This window comes from Ceratotherium simum, chromosome 7 (assembly GCF_057802395.1).
Source record: "Ceratotherium simum simum isolate JZ-2026a chromosome 7, ASM5780239v1, whole genome shotgun sequence".
In the NCBI taxonomy this organism is placed as follows: Eukaryota; Metazoa; Chordata; class Mammalia; order Perissodactyla; family Rhinocerotidae; genus Ceratotherium; species Ceratotherium simum.
The window spans coordinates 68,884,703-68,899,866 of record NC_141906.1 but is presented as its reverse complement, the minus strand read 5'-3'; the positions used below and the strand labels follow the sequence as shown (position 1 = coordinate 68,899,866).

Below are 15,164 nucleotides of genomic sequence, written 5' to 3'. Positions count from 1 at the left end.
CCCAACACATTAATAAATCACCAACATGGGGTCCTATTGGGTGCACAGTACTGTATTAGGAAATCTGGGAGAAAAAGATGACAGTAAACATACATCTGTACTCAAGGATGTTTTTGGGGCTGGCATACCTGAGCAAATGTCTGGCAATGGTGGATCTATCCACAGTGACTCTGGAAGATGGCAGCACCACAGGGTCAGACATCAGTGTGCTCATAATGGGATCCAGGAACTCATCACAGGCATCTGCATAGGTCTCCTCTTCCTGTTGTTGGAGGTCTGCTAGAGACTGAGCACAAACACCTGGTAGTTAAGGTGAATTCACAGAGCAGGTGAATGCAAAATGCTCAATGACTATACCTTAATCTTAAAAGGTCAAGTACAATCCTTTACAGTGACAATGACAATTCTCAGCTTTATTTTCTAAACAAGCCAAGATGGATATTATAGGAGCAAATTGAGCATTCAGCCCCAACTCTGAAACTTCAGTATTGGCTCAGTTGCTAGCAGTCATAACTGGAAATGGGTTTAAGTGTTAACAGGAAAAGAAACACATCACATACAACATCCTTCTGGCAACAGTCCTTTTGTAAATGTCATAATTCAAAAAGGGATGGGGGTGGGAGGGTTATTATTTGCATAATTACAGAGTCACTCATGAAGTCTGTGTATGAAAAGCAGTTTCCGGTTTTAGGTACAAACAGGTGTAGGAATTTAAAGGTGGCTTCAACATTTGATTCCTTCATGACTCTAGCTCCTCAGGCACTCATCTGGCTAAGCTCTAGGCAAAGATGAAGCCCAACTCAATAAATAACTCAGTGAAATTTTTACAATGTTATAAACCAATGTTACTGCAATAAACAATAAATAAATAAATAAATAAATAAATAAATAAATAAATAAATAAATAACTCAGTGAAGGGATGACTGATATCAATAAGGAACGTTTTTATTAGACTCTGTGCCATAACTTTTCCTTCTTCATAACTGCTAATGGAGCTCTGTCATACTCCAACCAAAGGGATTAGCTGAATACAACATAGTATTTTAATCTTTAAAATGTATGGCTATTCCCATATAAGCCAAATACCAACTACAAATATAGAGAACAGAGAAAATCCATAAAAATCAAAGACTAAAGACTACTAATCTTGAATTCTACTCTAAAAAGTCCTTCTGTATTAGCATTGTAGATTTTCAAATCTATTGGTAACACTGTGCAGAAAAATTTTCATGACAACAGCCTACAAAAATCTGTACATTCTTCTCTTCTAGTAGAAGCTTCTTAAAGCAATTTTCTGTTCTCACCCTCATGTCAAAAAGACTAGGATTAAGAATATGGTAGTTCTAGTTATTGACTGACCAGGGAAAATCATTTGTTTATATTTTTTCAAGGCAATGCTCTTTTTGACCCTGAAATAGGGTCAACAATGTGATTTTTATTGAATGTGTTAATAAACAAATTAGCTTCCTCCTCACCTTGATTCTCTCTGCTAAGTTGCTGAAAGCCACAATCATATTCCCCGGCTTATTTATTTTCTTCAAGACTCGGACTGTCTGTGCAAAGAGAGTTGGGGAATAGGAGCGTCCATCCTTGGGCACAGTGGCACAGAAATTCTCCTCATCCCTGGAGGGTCAGCATCAGAAAGAAAGAGCACCAGAGAACAGGTCAATGAGGGAGATAAAGAATGGGTTAAGGAACAAGGGTCCCCATCACTTATATGCCATGAATGTTCTTTTTATTTATTTAAAAAAAAATTTATTTATTTATTTTTCCCCCAAAGCCCCAGTAGATAGTTGTATGCCACAGCTGCACATCCTTCTAGTTGCTGTATGTGGGACGCGGCCTCAGCATGGCCGGAGAAGTGGTGCGGCGCTGCGCACCCAGGATCCGAACCCGGGCCGCCAGCAGCGGAGCACACGCACTTAACCGCTAAGCCACGGGGCCGGCCCTGAATGTTCTTTTGATATGAAAGATTTCTTCTAATTTTTAGGGAGGAAGTCTATCAAGTATCCTGTGGCCTTAAAAGAATAGTGCTTTTCCAAACTATGGTAAACCAGTAAAGTTTATCTTTGCACAGATCAGGGCAGAATGTTGGAAATTCTAAATAACGTCCCACAGATCACACACAATCTCATTATTTAAAACTACAGGGGCGGCCCCGTGGCTTAGCGGTTAAGTGTGCGCGCTCCGCTGCTGGCGGCCCGGGTTCGGATCCCGGGCGTGCACCGACGCACCGCTTCTCCGGCCATGCTGAGGCCGCGTCCCACATACAGCAACTAGAAGGATGTGCAACTATGACATACAGCTATCTACTGGGGCTTTGGGGGGAAAGAAAAAAAAAAAAAAAAGACTATGTCTTTATAAAGTAAATAAATAAAAAGAAAACTACAGAAGACTCCTTCATCAACCAACTAGAAATAAACCATTTTTTTCCTATTCCACATAATTACCAAACAGTTATTCCATTATCAAAACCCCAAATGAAAACATTAGCATCCCCTCTCGCTTGCCCCATTTAAATCTCAGATACCCAAGATTTAAGTAGATGGTGCAGATGTCCGATACAAGCTGCTGGGGTTTGAAGTCAAATTCACTGAAGTCTTTGACTTTTAAGGCCCCCATCTTGGGGCCAACCAGGTGCTGCAGGAAGTAGTTCAGCATGGAGATGATACGCTCAGCCAGGAAAGGATGCACAAAGAGTGATTTGATCTCTGGAAAAAAAGCCAAAGCCTATGAAAATTCAATCTATTAGCAATTTTTTACTTATTATGTCTTAAAGTTTTACTTGGAAACCTCTGGGGACTATTATTTCTTTAATTACATAAATAATACATTTTCATTGCAGTAGTATTAGAAAATATAGACAAGCAACGGCAAACAAATAAAATACAAAAACTACCACCCAGAAATAAACCGCTAACATTTTGCTAATATATCCTTCTAGCTTTTCTGTCCATACTTACACACACATACATCTTTAAAACAAAATGATTATCATATTGTACATATTTTTATTTACTTACTTTTCACTAACTTACTTTTTTCATTAACTATATCATAAATATCTTACCATTTCAGTAAATATAAGTCCCTGTGCTGTCCAACACAGTAGCCACTAGCCACATGATAAACTATTTGGTTCCTCAGTCATACTAGCCATATTTCAAGTGTTCAATATCTTTATTGTTGGACATTATGTTGTTTTCAATTCTTTCCTATTATAATTATTTCACTTACTGACGAACTTCACTGTGTACATATCTTGTAGACTTATTACTTCCTTACAACGAATTTATACAGAACTGCTAGGTCACAGGCCAAAAATTAAAAAAAATAAATTAATACATGCCAAGTTTAACAAGCCAAATAGTATGATAAGGCTTGCTTAGTACTACTGCTGGTTCTTGATTTTTCAATTTTAGTCATTATCTGATGAGAGTTTAGCTCTTATTTCCTGCCCCTCTTCCCCAAATACAGATCCCCCCAATATATAATCAAATCTTTGGTTAAATAATTAAGATTATGTAAATATCATTCATAGCAGAGCCATGTAGTATCCTAATGATTATACATATAAAGTAATATATATACTTTTTAATACAACTTTTTGGGTTTTTTTGTTTATTTATTTTCAGAGTACCTATCACTAAATCTTTCTAAACTCCACCAGAAATTTAAAACTCTCAACAGGATCATTTCTAACAGTTCTGTATTTTTTGGAAATGTTCTTTCTGGAAGCTTCCATCTGTCACGCCAATCTGGACCTTGCTCCACAGGCCTGCTGGCGGTGGTCACACAAGCTCCTTCTACCATTACCCTGGGAAATTCCTTTGCATCTCTTATGGGATTCCATCTTCCTCCTGGGTTTACTTTCATTTTGATGGAGTATATCTTTTTGTAGCTTCTTAAGAAAGGGTACACTGGAAGTAAATACGGTATCTTCACGTCTGAAAATGTTCTTATATTTTACTCTCAAATAGAATTGATAGCTTGGCTGCCTGTAAGATTCTAGGCTGAAAAAATATTTTGAATCAGGAATGTGTTCCAGCTTCAAAATGTCACTGTTGTGAAATTCAAAGACATTTTGATACTTAAACCATTGTACATGACCTGATTTTTCTCTGGGACCTTTTAGGATCTTCTCTTTACCCTGATTTTCTGAAATGTCATAATGATATACCTTCGAGTGGGTTTTAAAAAAATTCCCTGTGCTAGGTTCTTGGTGGCTCCCTCCACTTGAGAGACTTTTAGTCTTTGGGAATTTTTTGGTATTATTTCTTTAGTCATTTCCTCTCCTCCATTTTTCTCTTTGGAGATTTCCTAGATTGATCCTTTATTTTCTCATCCTCTCTCTTCTAATTTCCATCTCTTTTTCCCTCTGTTTTACTTTCATGGAAGAGTTCTTTGAATTTATCTTCTAATCTTTCTATTGACTTTTTTTTTTTTTTTGAGGAAGATCAGCCCTGAGCTAACATCCATGCCAATCCTCCTCTTTTTGCTGAGGAAGACCGGCCCTGAGCTAACATCTATTGCCAATCCTCCTCCTTTTCTTCCCCTTTTTCTCCCCAAAGCCCCAGTAGATAGTTGTATGTTACAGTTGTACATCCTTCTAGTTGCTGTATGTGGGACGCCACCTCAGCATGGCCGGACAAGCGGTGCGTTGGTGCGCGCCCGGGATCTGAACCTGGGCCACCAGTAGCAGAGTGCACGAACCCAACCACTAAGCCACGGGGCCGGCCCCTCTATTGACTTTTAAAAATTTCTGAAGTCATATTTTCAACACCTGAGAGCTCTTTTTTTTTTTTTTTTAATTTTATTTATTTATTTTTCCGCCAAAGCCCCAGTAGATAGTTGTATGATATAGCCATACATCCTTCTAGTTGCTGTATGTGGGACGTGGCCTCAGCATAGCCGGAGAAGCGGTGTGTCGGTGCGTGCCCGGGATCCGAACCCGGGCCGCCAGCAGCGGAGCGCACGCAATTAACGGCCAAGCTGTGGGGCCGGCCTGCTCTTTGTTTTTTGAATAATCCTTTTTATTGCCTCTTTGTTCTTGTTTCATGGATACTGTAACTTCTCTTATCCCTTTGAGATTATGAAGTTTTTAAAAAAGTTTTCATCTATTATCTGTGTTTCACATTAGAGTATTTCTTCAAATGTCCAGTGATCCTTGGTTGTCATTTCATATGTAATCAATATAAAAAATTATTAACGAAATATTTTACATTCTTTTTTAAATACTACGTCTTGCAGTGTGTATTTTATACTTACAGCATATCTCAATTCAGACTAGCCACATTTTAAATGCTTGATAGCCCCATGTGGCAAGTGGCTACTGAATTGGACAGTGAAGCTCTAGATGGAGATAAATGTCTTTGTTTGATCTACTACATTTAACCAGAGTTCAAGAATATTTTTCAGGTTAACACACACATACCCCTAGATATATTTATATGGCTAACTTGTCCTGAAGAAAAATTATACCAACTTATGCTTTTTTGGCAGCTGTGTGAGGGTGACTATTTCCTCATTCCCATGTCAAAAACGGGCATCATCATTCTTCTTGAAGCTTCTATAGTGATTCACTTCCCTCTCAGACTGTGGAGGATACTGTCATCAGAATCTGAATTCTTAGTTTCAGCTGGGCTGATCAAATGAAGCTGATCTTGACCCTTGCATTTTTGGGAAAGCAGTGCTTTGTGTCCTTACCTGATGTTAGAAAGGCAAGGGTACCAATTGTTTCATTGGACATGATGTTATGGAAACGTGCCAGCTGTCCAAACATCTGTAGGCCAGCCTCCTTCTCTCGGCGGGCTTCTGGAGTCAGACTATCCCATTCACCTCGGTCCTTCTCAATCTGTTGAATCTTTATCTTGCTCAAATACTACAGAAACCAGAGGTGGAACATACCAGAGAAGAAAGTATAGTTGAAGGGAAGATAATATTTAAGAGGTCCTATTTAAAATCTAGTCCACTAAGCTAGGGAAATCAGGGACTACACAAGAGACATGAGCCTTTATTTCTCAGCATAGAGCTGAAGCTTAAAAAGAAATTGTAGGAAAAAAGAAAAAGAAATTGTGTCTCCCTGTAGATTTATTTCACCCTGGGTAGACTTATGGGTACTTCTCCTAGAAATATTAAGGTCTATGAAATAGAAAGGATGATAAACAGTATAATATATGAAACCTAGGCAAAAACAAACAGGCTAGAGTGAAAAACAGGCCAAATCTTTCCTAAAAGATGAAAAAAAAAAACAAACCTAAAAACCACTTATCAAAAAGCAAAGCTTTACCAAATACGCAAGATGTCTGGAAGGAAAACCATATTTAAAACCCTCTACCTCTCATCATTCTTGCTGTTATAGCAAACTATGTGTTAAACTTACGGTCTCATGAAAATGCCATCTGTGTTATTCTTTGTGTCACACAGCTCTTGCTTAGAAGGGTCTTTTTATTACAAGACTTGTTCTTGTTTTCTAAGAAAATCTATTTTAAAATCTTATAGTATTATGAAAAAAGCAAGAAACTTTTCTCACAAATTAAATATAAAGTTACGAAGGGATTGCTAATCAATACGAGGAGCTTGTGGCGGTCCAACAGGCTACCCTCACTATTTACCTGCTTCGTCGCCCTTTGGGTCACTGCCTTATGTATCTTACACCTGTCGCAGATTAGGGAAGCTTTTATAGGAGCAATAAGCAGCGCCATAAGGGATGGCTAAGGATATGACACACTGGAGCTGAGACGCACCCAGTGTACACTTTGTGCAACTCATGTTTCAAATATAGCTAAAGATTTGGGAGGCAGGGCCAGGCTGGTGGCGCAAGCGGGTAGGGGTGCGCGCTCCGCTGCGGCGGCCCGGGGTTCACCGGTTCGGATCCCGGGCGCGCACCGACACACTGCTCGGCAAGCCATGCTGTGGCAGCGTCCCATGTAAAGTGGAGGAAGACGGGCATGGACGTTAGCCCAGGGCCAGTCCTCCTCAGCAAAAAGAGGACGATTGGCAGATGTTAGCTCAGGGCCGATCGTCCTCACACACACACTTTAAAAAAAAGATGGGAGGCAGTGGGATAGATAAAGAATATTGATGACTTGGAGTCATTATATGAAAAAATAACCAAGACCAGAGATTTTTTTTTCAAGTAGTAGCACAAAAATCAGAATCTTTTAGGAGAGAGGGAGAATCATTGCCTCAGTGAGCCACTGCTACTGATGCAAAAAGGTTGGAATGGGATGGAAAAAGGTTGCAAGTCACTGACCAAACGCAAGATCCTTTTGACTTCTTTCAGGGTGCTGGCTTGACTAGTTCTGCCAGTGAACCTTATTTTGGCCCCATCAGACTTCTTTTCCACTGTCTGCCAAAGTATCATCCTAGCTCATGAGGCTTCCAAGACCCTTGATCTTGGTCTCTAATGGAACAATACCTATCAAGCTCTGTAATGGCAAAGTTGGTGGTACACTACTACTCGCAAATTTTTGGTGTCCAAGACTGGTACTAGGGGCATAAGGATTGCTCTATTATGATTAACAGGTAAAAAGTATGTACTTATTGGGGACTCATTGGGGCCGGCCCAGTGGCGTAGTGGTTAAGCCCTGCTTCCACAGCCCAGTGTTCGCAGGTTCAGATCCCAGGCGCGCACCGACGCACCACTTGTCAAGCCATGCTGTGGTGGCATCCCATATAAAGTCGAGGAAGACGGGCATGGATGTTAGCCCAGGCCCAATCCTCCTCAGCATAAAAAGAGGAGGATTGGCAACAGATGTTAGCTCAGGGCTAATCTTCCTCACCAAAAAAAAAAAAAAAAAAGTATGCACTGATCATGATTTGATGGTATAAAGACAGTTAAATCTGTTTTTTGTTTTTGTTTTTTTTTTTACCTGTATGGCTTCATCCAAAAGGAAGATGGCATCGTTCATTAGCAGGTTAAGAAAGCGAAGGAAAAGTGGGGGATTCATGGCTTCTAAATTCTTAGAGGCATAGTCAGCCAAATCCTGTAAGTCCCAACCCAATAGAAAACCATTTCAGTACTGAACCACAACTCACTGGGGCTTATCTGAAGCAACACTCAGATAAGTCAGTTTTGGTTTCACCAAAAACTCTCTCACCTTAATGCTCTCTCGATAGGTATCTGTTCCCCACATGTACCTGAGGATGGGATACATGGGACGACGGTAATTAAACTTCTGTTCAAATTGATGGGGGTCTCCTGTAGTAAGGTAAGAGCAGCAATCGGAGAGACAGTAAGAGCTAATATCTACGTGTAGCCATTCTTTTATTCTGGATGTGTCAAGGCTACTGGCAAAATCTGCCCTGGGAGTTTATAAAGGCCCAGATTTGTAGCCAAGTGTTTGCTTATTTCCTTACTGACAGAACAAGAGGGAGGCAGATGTAAAAGACACCTTACACAGAAAAGGCTGACGATGAAGCTATACAATAAAAGCCAAGGGAAACAAATGCTTTCATATCCAAATGTGGAGTACTTATCAGACTTTGAATGAGGTCTCTGAGCTGGCCACTGTGACAATGACAGCCATGTGCAGAATGGGATACTAAGTAATCCTCACATTCTTCATAGATAACATCCCAACTGTGTAGCCAACTAGTTCTTGATTACTCTGAAAAATGTCAGGAGCCAAAAGTCGGAGGCCTACACTACTTTTGACACACCAAAGGTACCACTAGAGCTCTACAGGCTGGGTCATATAATCAAGGAAGAACACGGGATTTGGAATCAGAAGACCTAGGTTTTCCTTCCGGCTCCACTTAATACAAGTCTCTTAACCTTTCTCAACTTCCACTTCCTCAGAAACAAAACATGAACTATAATACATACAATGAGATAATTACAGTGATTTATTGTGCAACATCTGATGTATTATGAAGATTTACATGCACTATCTCACTTAGTCATCACTTCAACCCATTTTACAGATGAGGAAGCCAAGGCTCAGAGGTGAGCAAATGACAAAGCCAAAATCCAAATATGGAAAAGGAGTCAGTAAGATGTTAAATGCCTCTTAAATGCTAATTACATTTATCATTGGATGGTAGGACATCCCCTTTAAAAAAGGTCTTAAATAACTGCATAACATATCTTGTTTACTGGTGAAGATGGGGTGCTCTTTACTCAATACAGCATCTTAGGGTTAGATCTCAAAAGGCCAAGAGAGAAAGGGAATGTTGCCTGCTGTTATTCTTAATCTAATGATCAGACTGTTAGCGAGACAGTCTGGAAAAGATAAAAGAATATCTCAATCAGCACATTGTCTCCTTGTCCACTATTCTGCAATTCTGAGGCAGAGAAAAATGAAGACCTACGTTTTATTTTTTTTATTTTATTTTATTTTTTTTTTTAAGATTTTATTTATTTATTTTCTCCCCACAAAGCCCCAGTAGATAGTTGTATGTCATAGCTGCACGTCCTTCTAGTTGCTGTATGTGGGACTCGGCCTCAGGATGGACGGAGAAGTGGTGCCTCGGTGCGCGCCCGGGATCCGAACCCCGGGCCACCAGCATCGGAGCGCGTGCACTTAACCACCAAGCCATGAGGCCGGCCCGGACCTACGTTTTAATTTGACAGCCTAACTTGTTTGAATATGATTTTATCAAGCAATATAGTAAGTTGATGAGTATGTTTTTTTTAGGTGAGACAGATGTAATTCTACCACTTAGTTGTATGACATAGAACAATAATTTGATCTTTTTGAGCATCCATGTCCTCATTTGTAAAATGGGGAGAATATGGAAGAACTGTACAGATGGTGATAAATTAATGAGACAATGTAAAAAAAGCAATTAGCATCAAGGCTGGCACACAGTAGGTATTCAATAAATGACGGCGGATGGCATTTTTCTGACATTCAAATACTAATCAAGCTACGAAACTCCAGCTTCTCAGTTTGAGACTGCTTTACCTGTAAACTCAATGTCCACAAAGACCTTGATTAGAGCTTCTGCAAGGTGGGCTGCATAGGGAAAGTTGCAGAACACACGTTTCCGGTGGAACACACTGGATACCAAGGGATTTGGGGTCTGATCCAGGTGGGGCATCACTGCTTCCAATACCTCAGCCAGTTTGGCCCGTAGGTGGGGATTCTTCATCCTGCACATAGGGCAGAAAGCAAGCTGAAGGTAGAAAACTTAACTTCAAATTTATGACTGTTCTGTCCAGATGAGGCGTCAAAACATCCTACACCACCATTACAGGAAAAAAATGGGATTCTGCAGTTTTACGTCTGTCAATTTCTGCGGGTAATGCAGGGTACACCATTCAACTCTTGAGATCATAGCTTACCAAGCATGAGGGTGAGTACTTAAGTTTTTATTTAATGCTGAGCCCTTCTGTTTACTTCTCTATAATAATGCATTTACTGCTTACTATTCTCTAACAGTTTCATCTGTGATAAACTTGCCTTTCACAAGGCAAGTTTGGTTAAGGACTAGGATATAATTATTCTCCATTACTTACAATGTATACCACGTGTGCCTAATAAATACTTGTTGATCTGTGATGTCTCATTAGGTCTGCTTAGTGAAGGATTGGCTTCTACCTACTTCTCACTGACACAGCTCAGGGGATTGTGGATCATTCTTCTCTTTGTGCCGCAAATCTTCATCTATGCACACATTATTTCCTTTGGCTTAGGCACCAAAAAATCAGAGCAGCAACTCTACAGGTCAGTGAGTGTCTTCCCCTGGGAAAGAGGACTAGAAGCTATGAGTGAGAAAACTTGAGATCAGAAAGTATTTACTTAAGTTGACTGTGCATCCAACTTAGAATTTTAAGAGCAAACTTTGTTATACAATTATGAGAAGATCATTAGCACCTGGCTGCCACTGGTACTGTTTCTGGCATTAAGGTAACTATTTTATGGGCCGGCTCCGTGGCTTAGCGGTTAAGGGCGTGCGCTCTGATGCTGGCGGCCCGGGTTCGGATCCCGGGCGCGCCCCAAGGCACCACTTCTCCGTCCAACGCGAGGCCGAGTCCCACGTGCAGCAACTAGAAGGATGTGAACCTACGACATACAACTGTCTACTGGGGCTTTGGGGGGAAAAAAATGAATAAATAAAATCTTTAAAAAAAAAAAAGGTAACTATTTTAACCAGAGACTAGCAATGGAATTCCCACCAGGTACCTTATATGTAGGTTCAGATTCTCTGTGGGCAAAGTCCTTTGTTTATGATGACTCCCAAGAGTGGGATGTTTGGCTACCCATAAGGATGGTCAGGTGATTCGTTAATGTTAACACAACTTCTGAGGGCAACCCCCTATGATTCAGGCTTGTTTAGTTTTTGGTTTAGAAGTCTTCTGAATGTTTTGTAGCTCTAAATAGTGACAGAGCCAAGCTTTCAGTACTTCACCTTTCTATGCTTCCGGTGAAAATGGTGATAAAGTTAAGGACATGTTCCAGGGAATCTGCTGATGTCTCCAAGATGTCATCGGCAAAGCGGCGTAGAAAAATGAGGAAATCACCCAGATTATCTGCAAAAAATTCTGAAAAAGAAAATATTCATTGGAATTAGCCAAACATCTGTCTCTTGGTACTAAGCAATATTTAAATTCCTCCCTTTCACTTGACTTAATGGTTAAAAAAACCCAAATGTCTTATAGGTACTAGGAATGGTGATAAATTAATAAATGTAGAATCTCCTTTAAATGTAAGTCAATTTTTATTTTTATCCAAGTAAATCTAAGAATAGTTGTGACATAAAATATTGGTAACATACCAGTGCAATTTAAGAAAGTATACTGATATATACATATATATATATATATATTTTTTTTTTTCCATGCTCAAGGATAACTGTGCTTTAACCCTTTAGATGTAAGAAGAATCTTGAATATAGATGAATACACTAGAGGACTGTGGTCACCAGTCTCCAGGATGGTCCTTGCCTCCTGGTATTCCTGCCCTTGTGTGTCCCCTCCTACATTCTTCCTGCGTAGAAGATACACCCTGAGGCATACAGAAGCAACGGTATGTCACTTCCATGATTAGGTTATTAAAGCCTACAGCTTCTGTTTTGGTCACTTGCTCTGGGGAAAACCAGCTGCCATATCATGAACTATGGAGAGACCTGTATGGCCTGGAAAAGAGGCCAGGAAGCAACTGAGGTCTGCCAACAACACATGACTAGGCTTGTAAGCAGATCCTCCATTCCTGGTCGAGTCTTCAGATTCCTATGGCCCTGGGCTGACAGCTTGGCTGCAACCTCCTGAGAGACCTAGAGTCAGAACCATGCAGCTAAGTTGCTCCTGGATTCCTGACCCACAGAAATGTGAGAGAGTGTTTGTTGTTTTATGTTGCTATGTTTTAGGGTAATTTGTTACTCAGCAATAGATGACGAATTCAGTGATTAAGAATCTGATTTGATGGTATATATCGGCCGACCCCTCACTGATACACACACATACATAATCTCCCTTCTGGGTTAACCAACAGGAGATGATTTTTTTCCAAAAGAAAAGCACAGGGACAGTTAGACAGATAAGTCTATAAGGTGAACAACAAACTATATTAATGATAGAAACTAACAACTCTGAAAACCCTGACTGCACTTAATCCTTTTAAGACTATTTTCTGATATTCAGAGCAGTGGGGGCATAAGGCTGAGGAACAAGCTATCAGTTCCCCAATACTCTGAATGGCAGATATTATCTAAAAGTTTGAGTTGTTTCTCCAAAAACAGTTGAATGATAATTAAGGAAGGGTATTTTGAGGATTAAACTTCCAAAGTGACCCAGTTAAACTTAGATGGCTATAAATAGGAAGTTCCCAAGGGAGAGCCTGCTTACCTGGCACATAAGCTAAAGAGCTGTAGCCATCTGGCAAAGGAAAAGTTAGCTCTATCGGCTGTGAGCCCTCATTGCCTATGGCCAGCTGAACTAGTAGAACAGCCATGGACACCTGCAAATTTAGGCAGTTTTGAAGCATCTGTGGCTCAGTCATGGCAGTCTTGGTGGAAAGATAGATGGTCATTAGTCGTTCAAACTGCTCACGGAGGCTGTCAGCAGCAGGGCTAGAACTTTGCTGAGCATCCCGCCAGGCAACCTGCAGCCGATGCAGATTTTGGTTGATTTTTACCATCTGATCATGTAACCTGCCCCCAAGAAAGCAGAAGAGACTGGGTCAGGGAGGCTCATATAGAACAGTCGAGTACAGACTGTTCTAGAAAAACAAATCCTCATTTATTTATTCTAGTATTCTCTTTGAGAATGTAGGGAGCTGCAATTGTGATGACACAGAAGGCACTCACAAAAGTGATTGACAGGACAGAGGTGGGGGCATAGCACTGGGAAAATGTTACCAAATATTCAACATTATTGAAGCTAATTATGAAAAGTTAGCAGCCTTCAGCTGAAATGCACCATCCAAAGAACAGTAGCTTGGTCGAGCAAAGTGTAGATTGGGCTGTTATTATGTAAAATAAATAACTATTAGGCAAAGTACAAGAAACCCAGCAGGATAGTTTGACACTACATAAGTGCAATGATTGTACCTTGATGTGGTTATATTGACAGTCTTTCTATGGTTAGTAGAGAACTAAAGCTGGTGAAAAAGGACTACAGATTAGTAATGACCACATATAAACTAGTAGCCACCTGGGACGCAACCTAAGAACAGCTTCCAGTCCTCTGTTATTTAATATAAAATTAAATTATTCTTCACAAAGGATCAGCGAAATGTCCTCTAATGAAAGGAAGACCCATAACTCAATGTTATGAATAGTTGTCTCTACGTGTATAGTCAAAAATCACCTTCCTTGGCCCTGTAGATAATGCCTAGGGTTAGCGAGCCAATACTGCGAAACTAGATGACATTCATTTTTGTGTTTGAATCTAGGCAGTTGAACAGGTTAAGCATACACTGAATTTTATCTCTAGTCTCATTTAAAATATCAATGACAGGGATTAAAAAACTCTCTAGTAAAGATATAATTTCATTTTTCCAGAAATTTGCTGAGTTTTGAAAAATGCTGTGTCAATTAAAGTATCCTGAGAAGGCATTAAAAATTGCTATCCTTGGGGCCGGCCCAGTGGCGTAGCAGTTAAATTTGCGCGTTCCCATTAGGTGGCCCGAGGTTTGCCAGTTCAGATCCTGGGTGTGGACCTACTCACCACTCATCAAACCATGCTGAGGCAGCATCCCATATAGGAGAGCTACAACTCTATAACTATGATATACAACTATGTGCTGGGGCTTTGGGGAGAAAAAAAAAATGAGGAAGATTGGCAACAGATGTTAGCACAGGGCCAATCTTCCTCAAAAAAAAAAAATTGCTATCCCTTCTTATAGACTATAACTATGAGTGAGTAGCCATTTCCTCCTCTTATTTCTACTTATAGTCAGACTCAGCTAAATCAGAGGGGGAAAAAAAATCATAGAATGACACATGGCTAGCCAGAATCAGAACCATTTTTGGAAGTCATACACTCTAGTTCTCAAATCTTCACACTTCTAGAATCCTCTTTATCTTTGATACATAGATCTTTTGTGGTCCTACTGATCTTATTGGAATCTCTTATAAACATTTCTTTAATTTTGCCAATTTTGTCTCTCCACTATAGAGTAAAGCTTGGTCTTTTTTCATCAGGAGTAACAAGTAATGAAAATGTAAGAGCACAAAGTGAAATGTTAAATGAAAACAATTCCATGTTCATAGATGACAACAGGAAGATAGTGATTTAAAAATTTGCAAGGTTAAAGAAAAATATTAGTGTCTTTAAAGAAGTTTAACAGGTCAAAAATGAAAAATAAATTCAAGTTATTTGGACAAAGCCAATTCATGTAAACACAAATAAATGCATATAATGCCCTTTTCCTACTAGATCCTAATGTGAGCCTTCAAAATAAAGTGAGAGATTATATCTGTAACACTCACTTTCAACCTTCTGGTTATCAACACGACTAAATAGTTGGTTACCTATGAAATCCCAAGTACAAGGTGTACTCTGTCAGGACAAGGTTCTCTGTTACAAGGTTGTAGTTCTGGGGAAACTTCGGCTCCTGCACAGCTGGGATCAAACAGGTTTCTTTGTCCAAACCTCAAAAGAAGTTAAAACGAACAGTAAATGGCTTGCCACAGACATCTATCTTGGTCTCCAGTGTGCTCTTACTCTAGTTCAACTTCCATATGGCTACCAGTGATATCTTCTTTTCCTTTA

The 15,164-nt window shown here is 39.9% G+C and overlaps 1 protein-coding gene across 3 annotated transcripts in view; it reads right to left on the bottom strand.

Annotated features, from left to right (window-relative positions):
- The window catches only part of UBE4A (ubiquitination factor E4A), a 34,036-nt gene that overhangs the window by 4,006 nt on the left and 14,866 nt on the right, over positions 1 to 15,164 (bottom strand). For 2 of the 3 annotated variants that reach the window (XM_014785114.2, XM_087433774.1), the window contains exons 10-19: positions 14,924 to 15,044; positions 12,795 to 13,099; positions 11,360 to 11,492; positions 9,913 to 10,100; positions 8,104 to 8,204; positions 7,876 to 7,989; positions 5,708 to 5,882; positions 2,532 to 2,712; positions 1,477 to 1,624; positions 129 to 286 (exon numbers count right to left, since the gene is read on the bottom strand). In XM_014785114.2, the coding sequence (XP_014640600.2) occupies positions 129 to 286; positions 1,477 to 1,624; positions 2,532 to 2,712; positions 5,708 to 5,882; positions 7,876 to 7,989; positions 8,104 to 8,204; positions 9,913 to 10,100; positions 11,360 to 11,492; positions 12,795 to 13,099; positions 14,924 to 15,044 (1,624 nt within the window). The remainder of the gene's footprint in view (positions 1 to 128; positions 287 to 1,476; positions 1,625 to 2,531; positions 2,713 to 5,707; positions 5,883 to 7,875; positions 7,990 to 8,103; positions 8,205 to 9,912; positions 10,101 to 11,359; positions 11,493 to 12,794; positions 13,100 to 14,923; positions 15,045 to 15,164) is intronic. The other variant, XM_087433775.1, reaches the window with a different exon arrangement.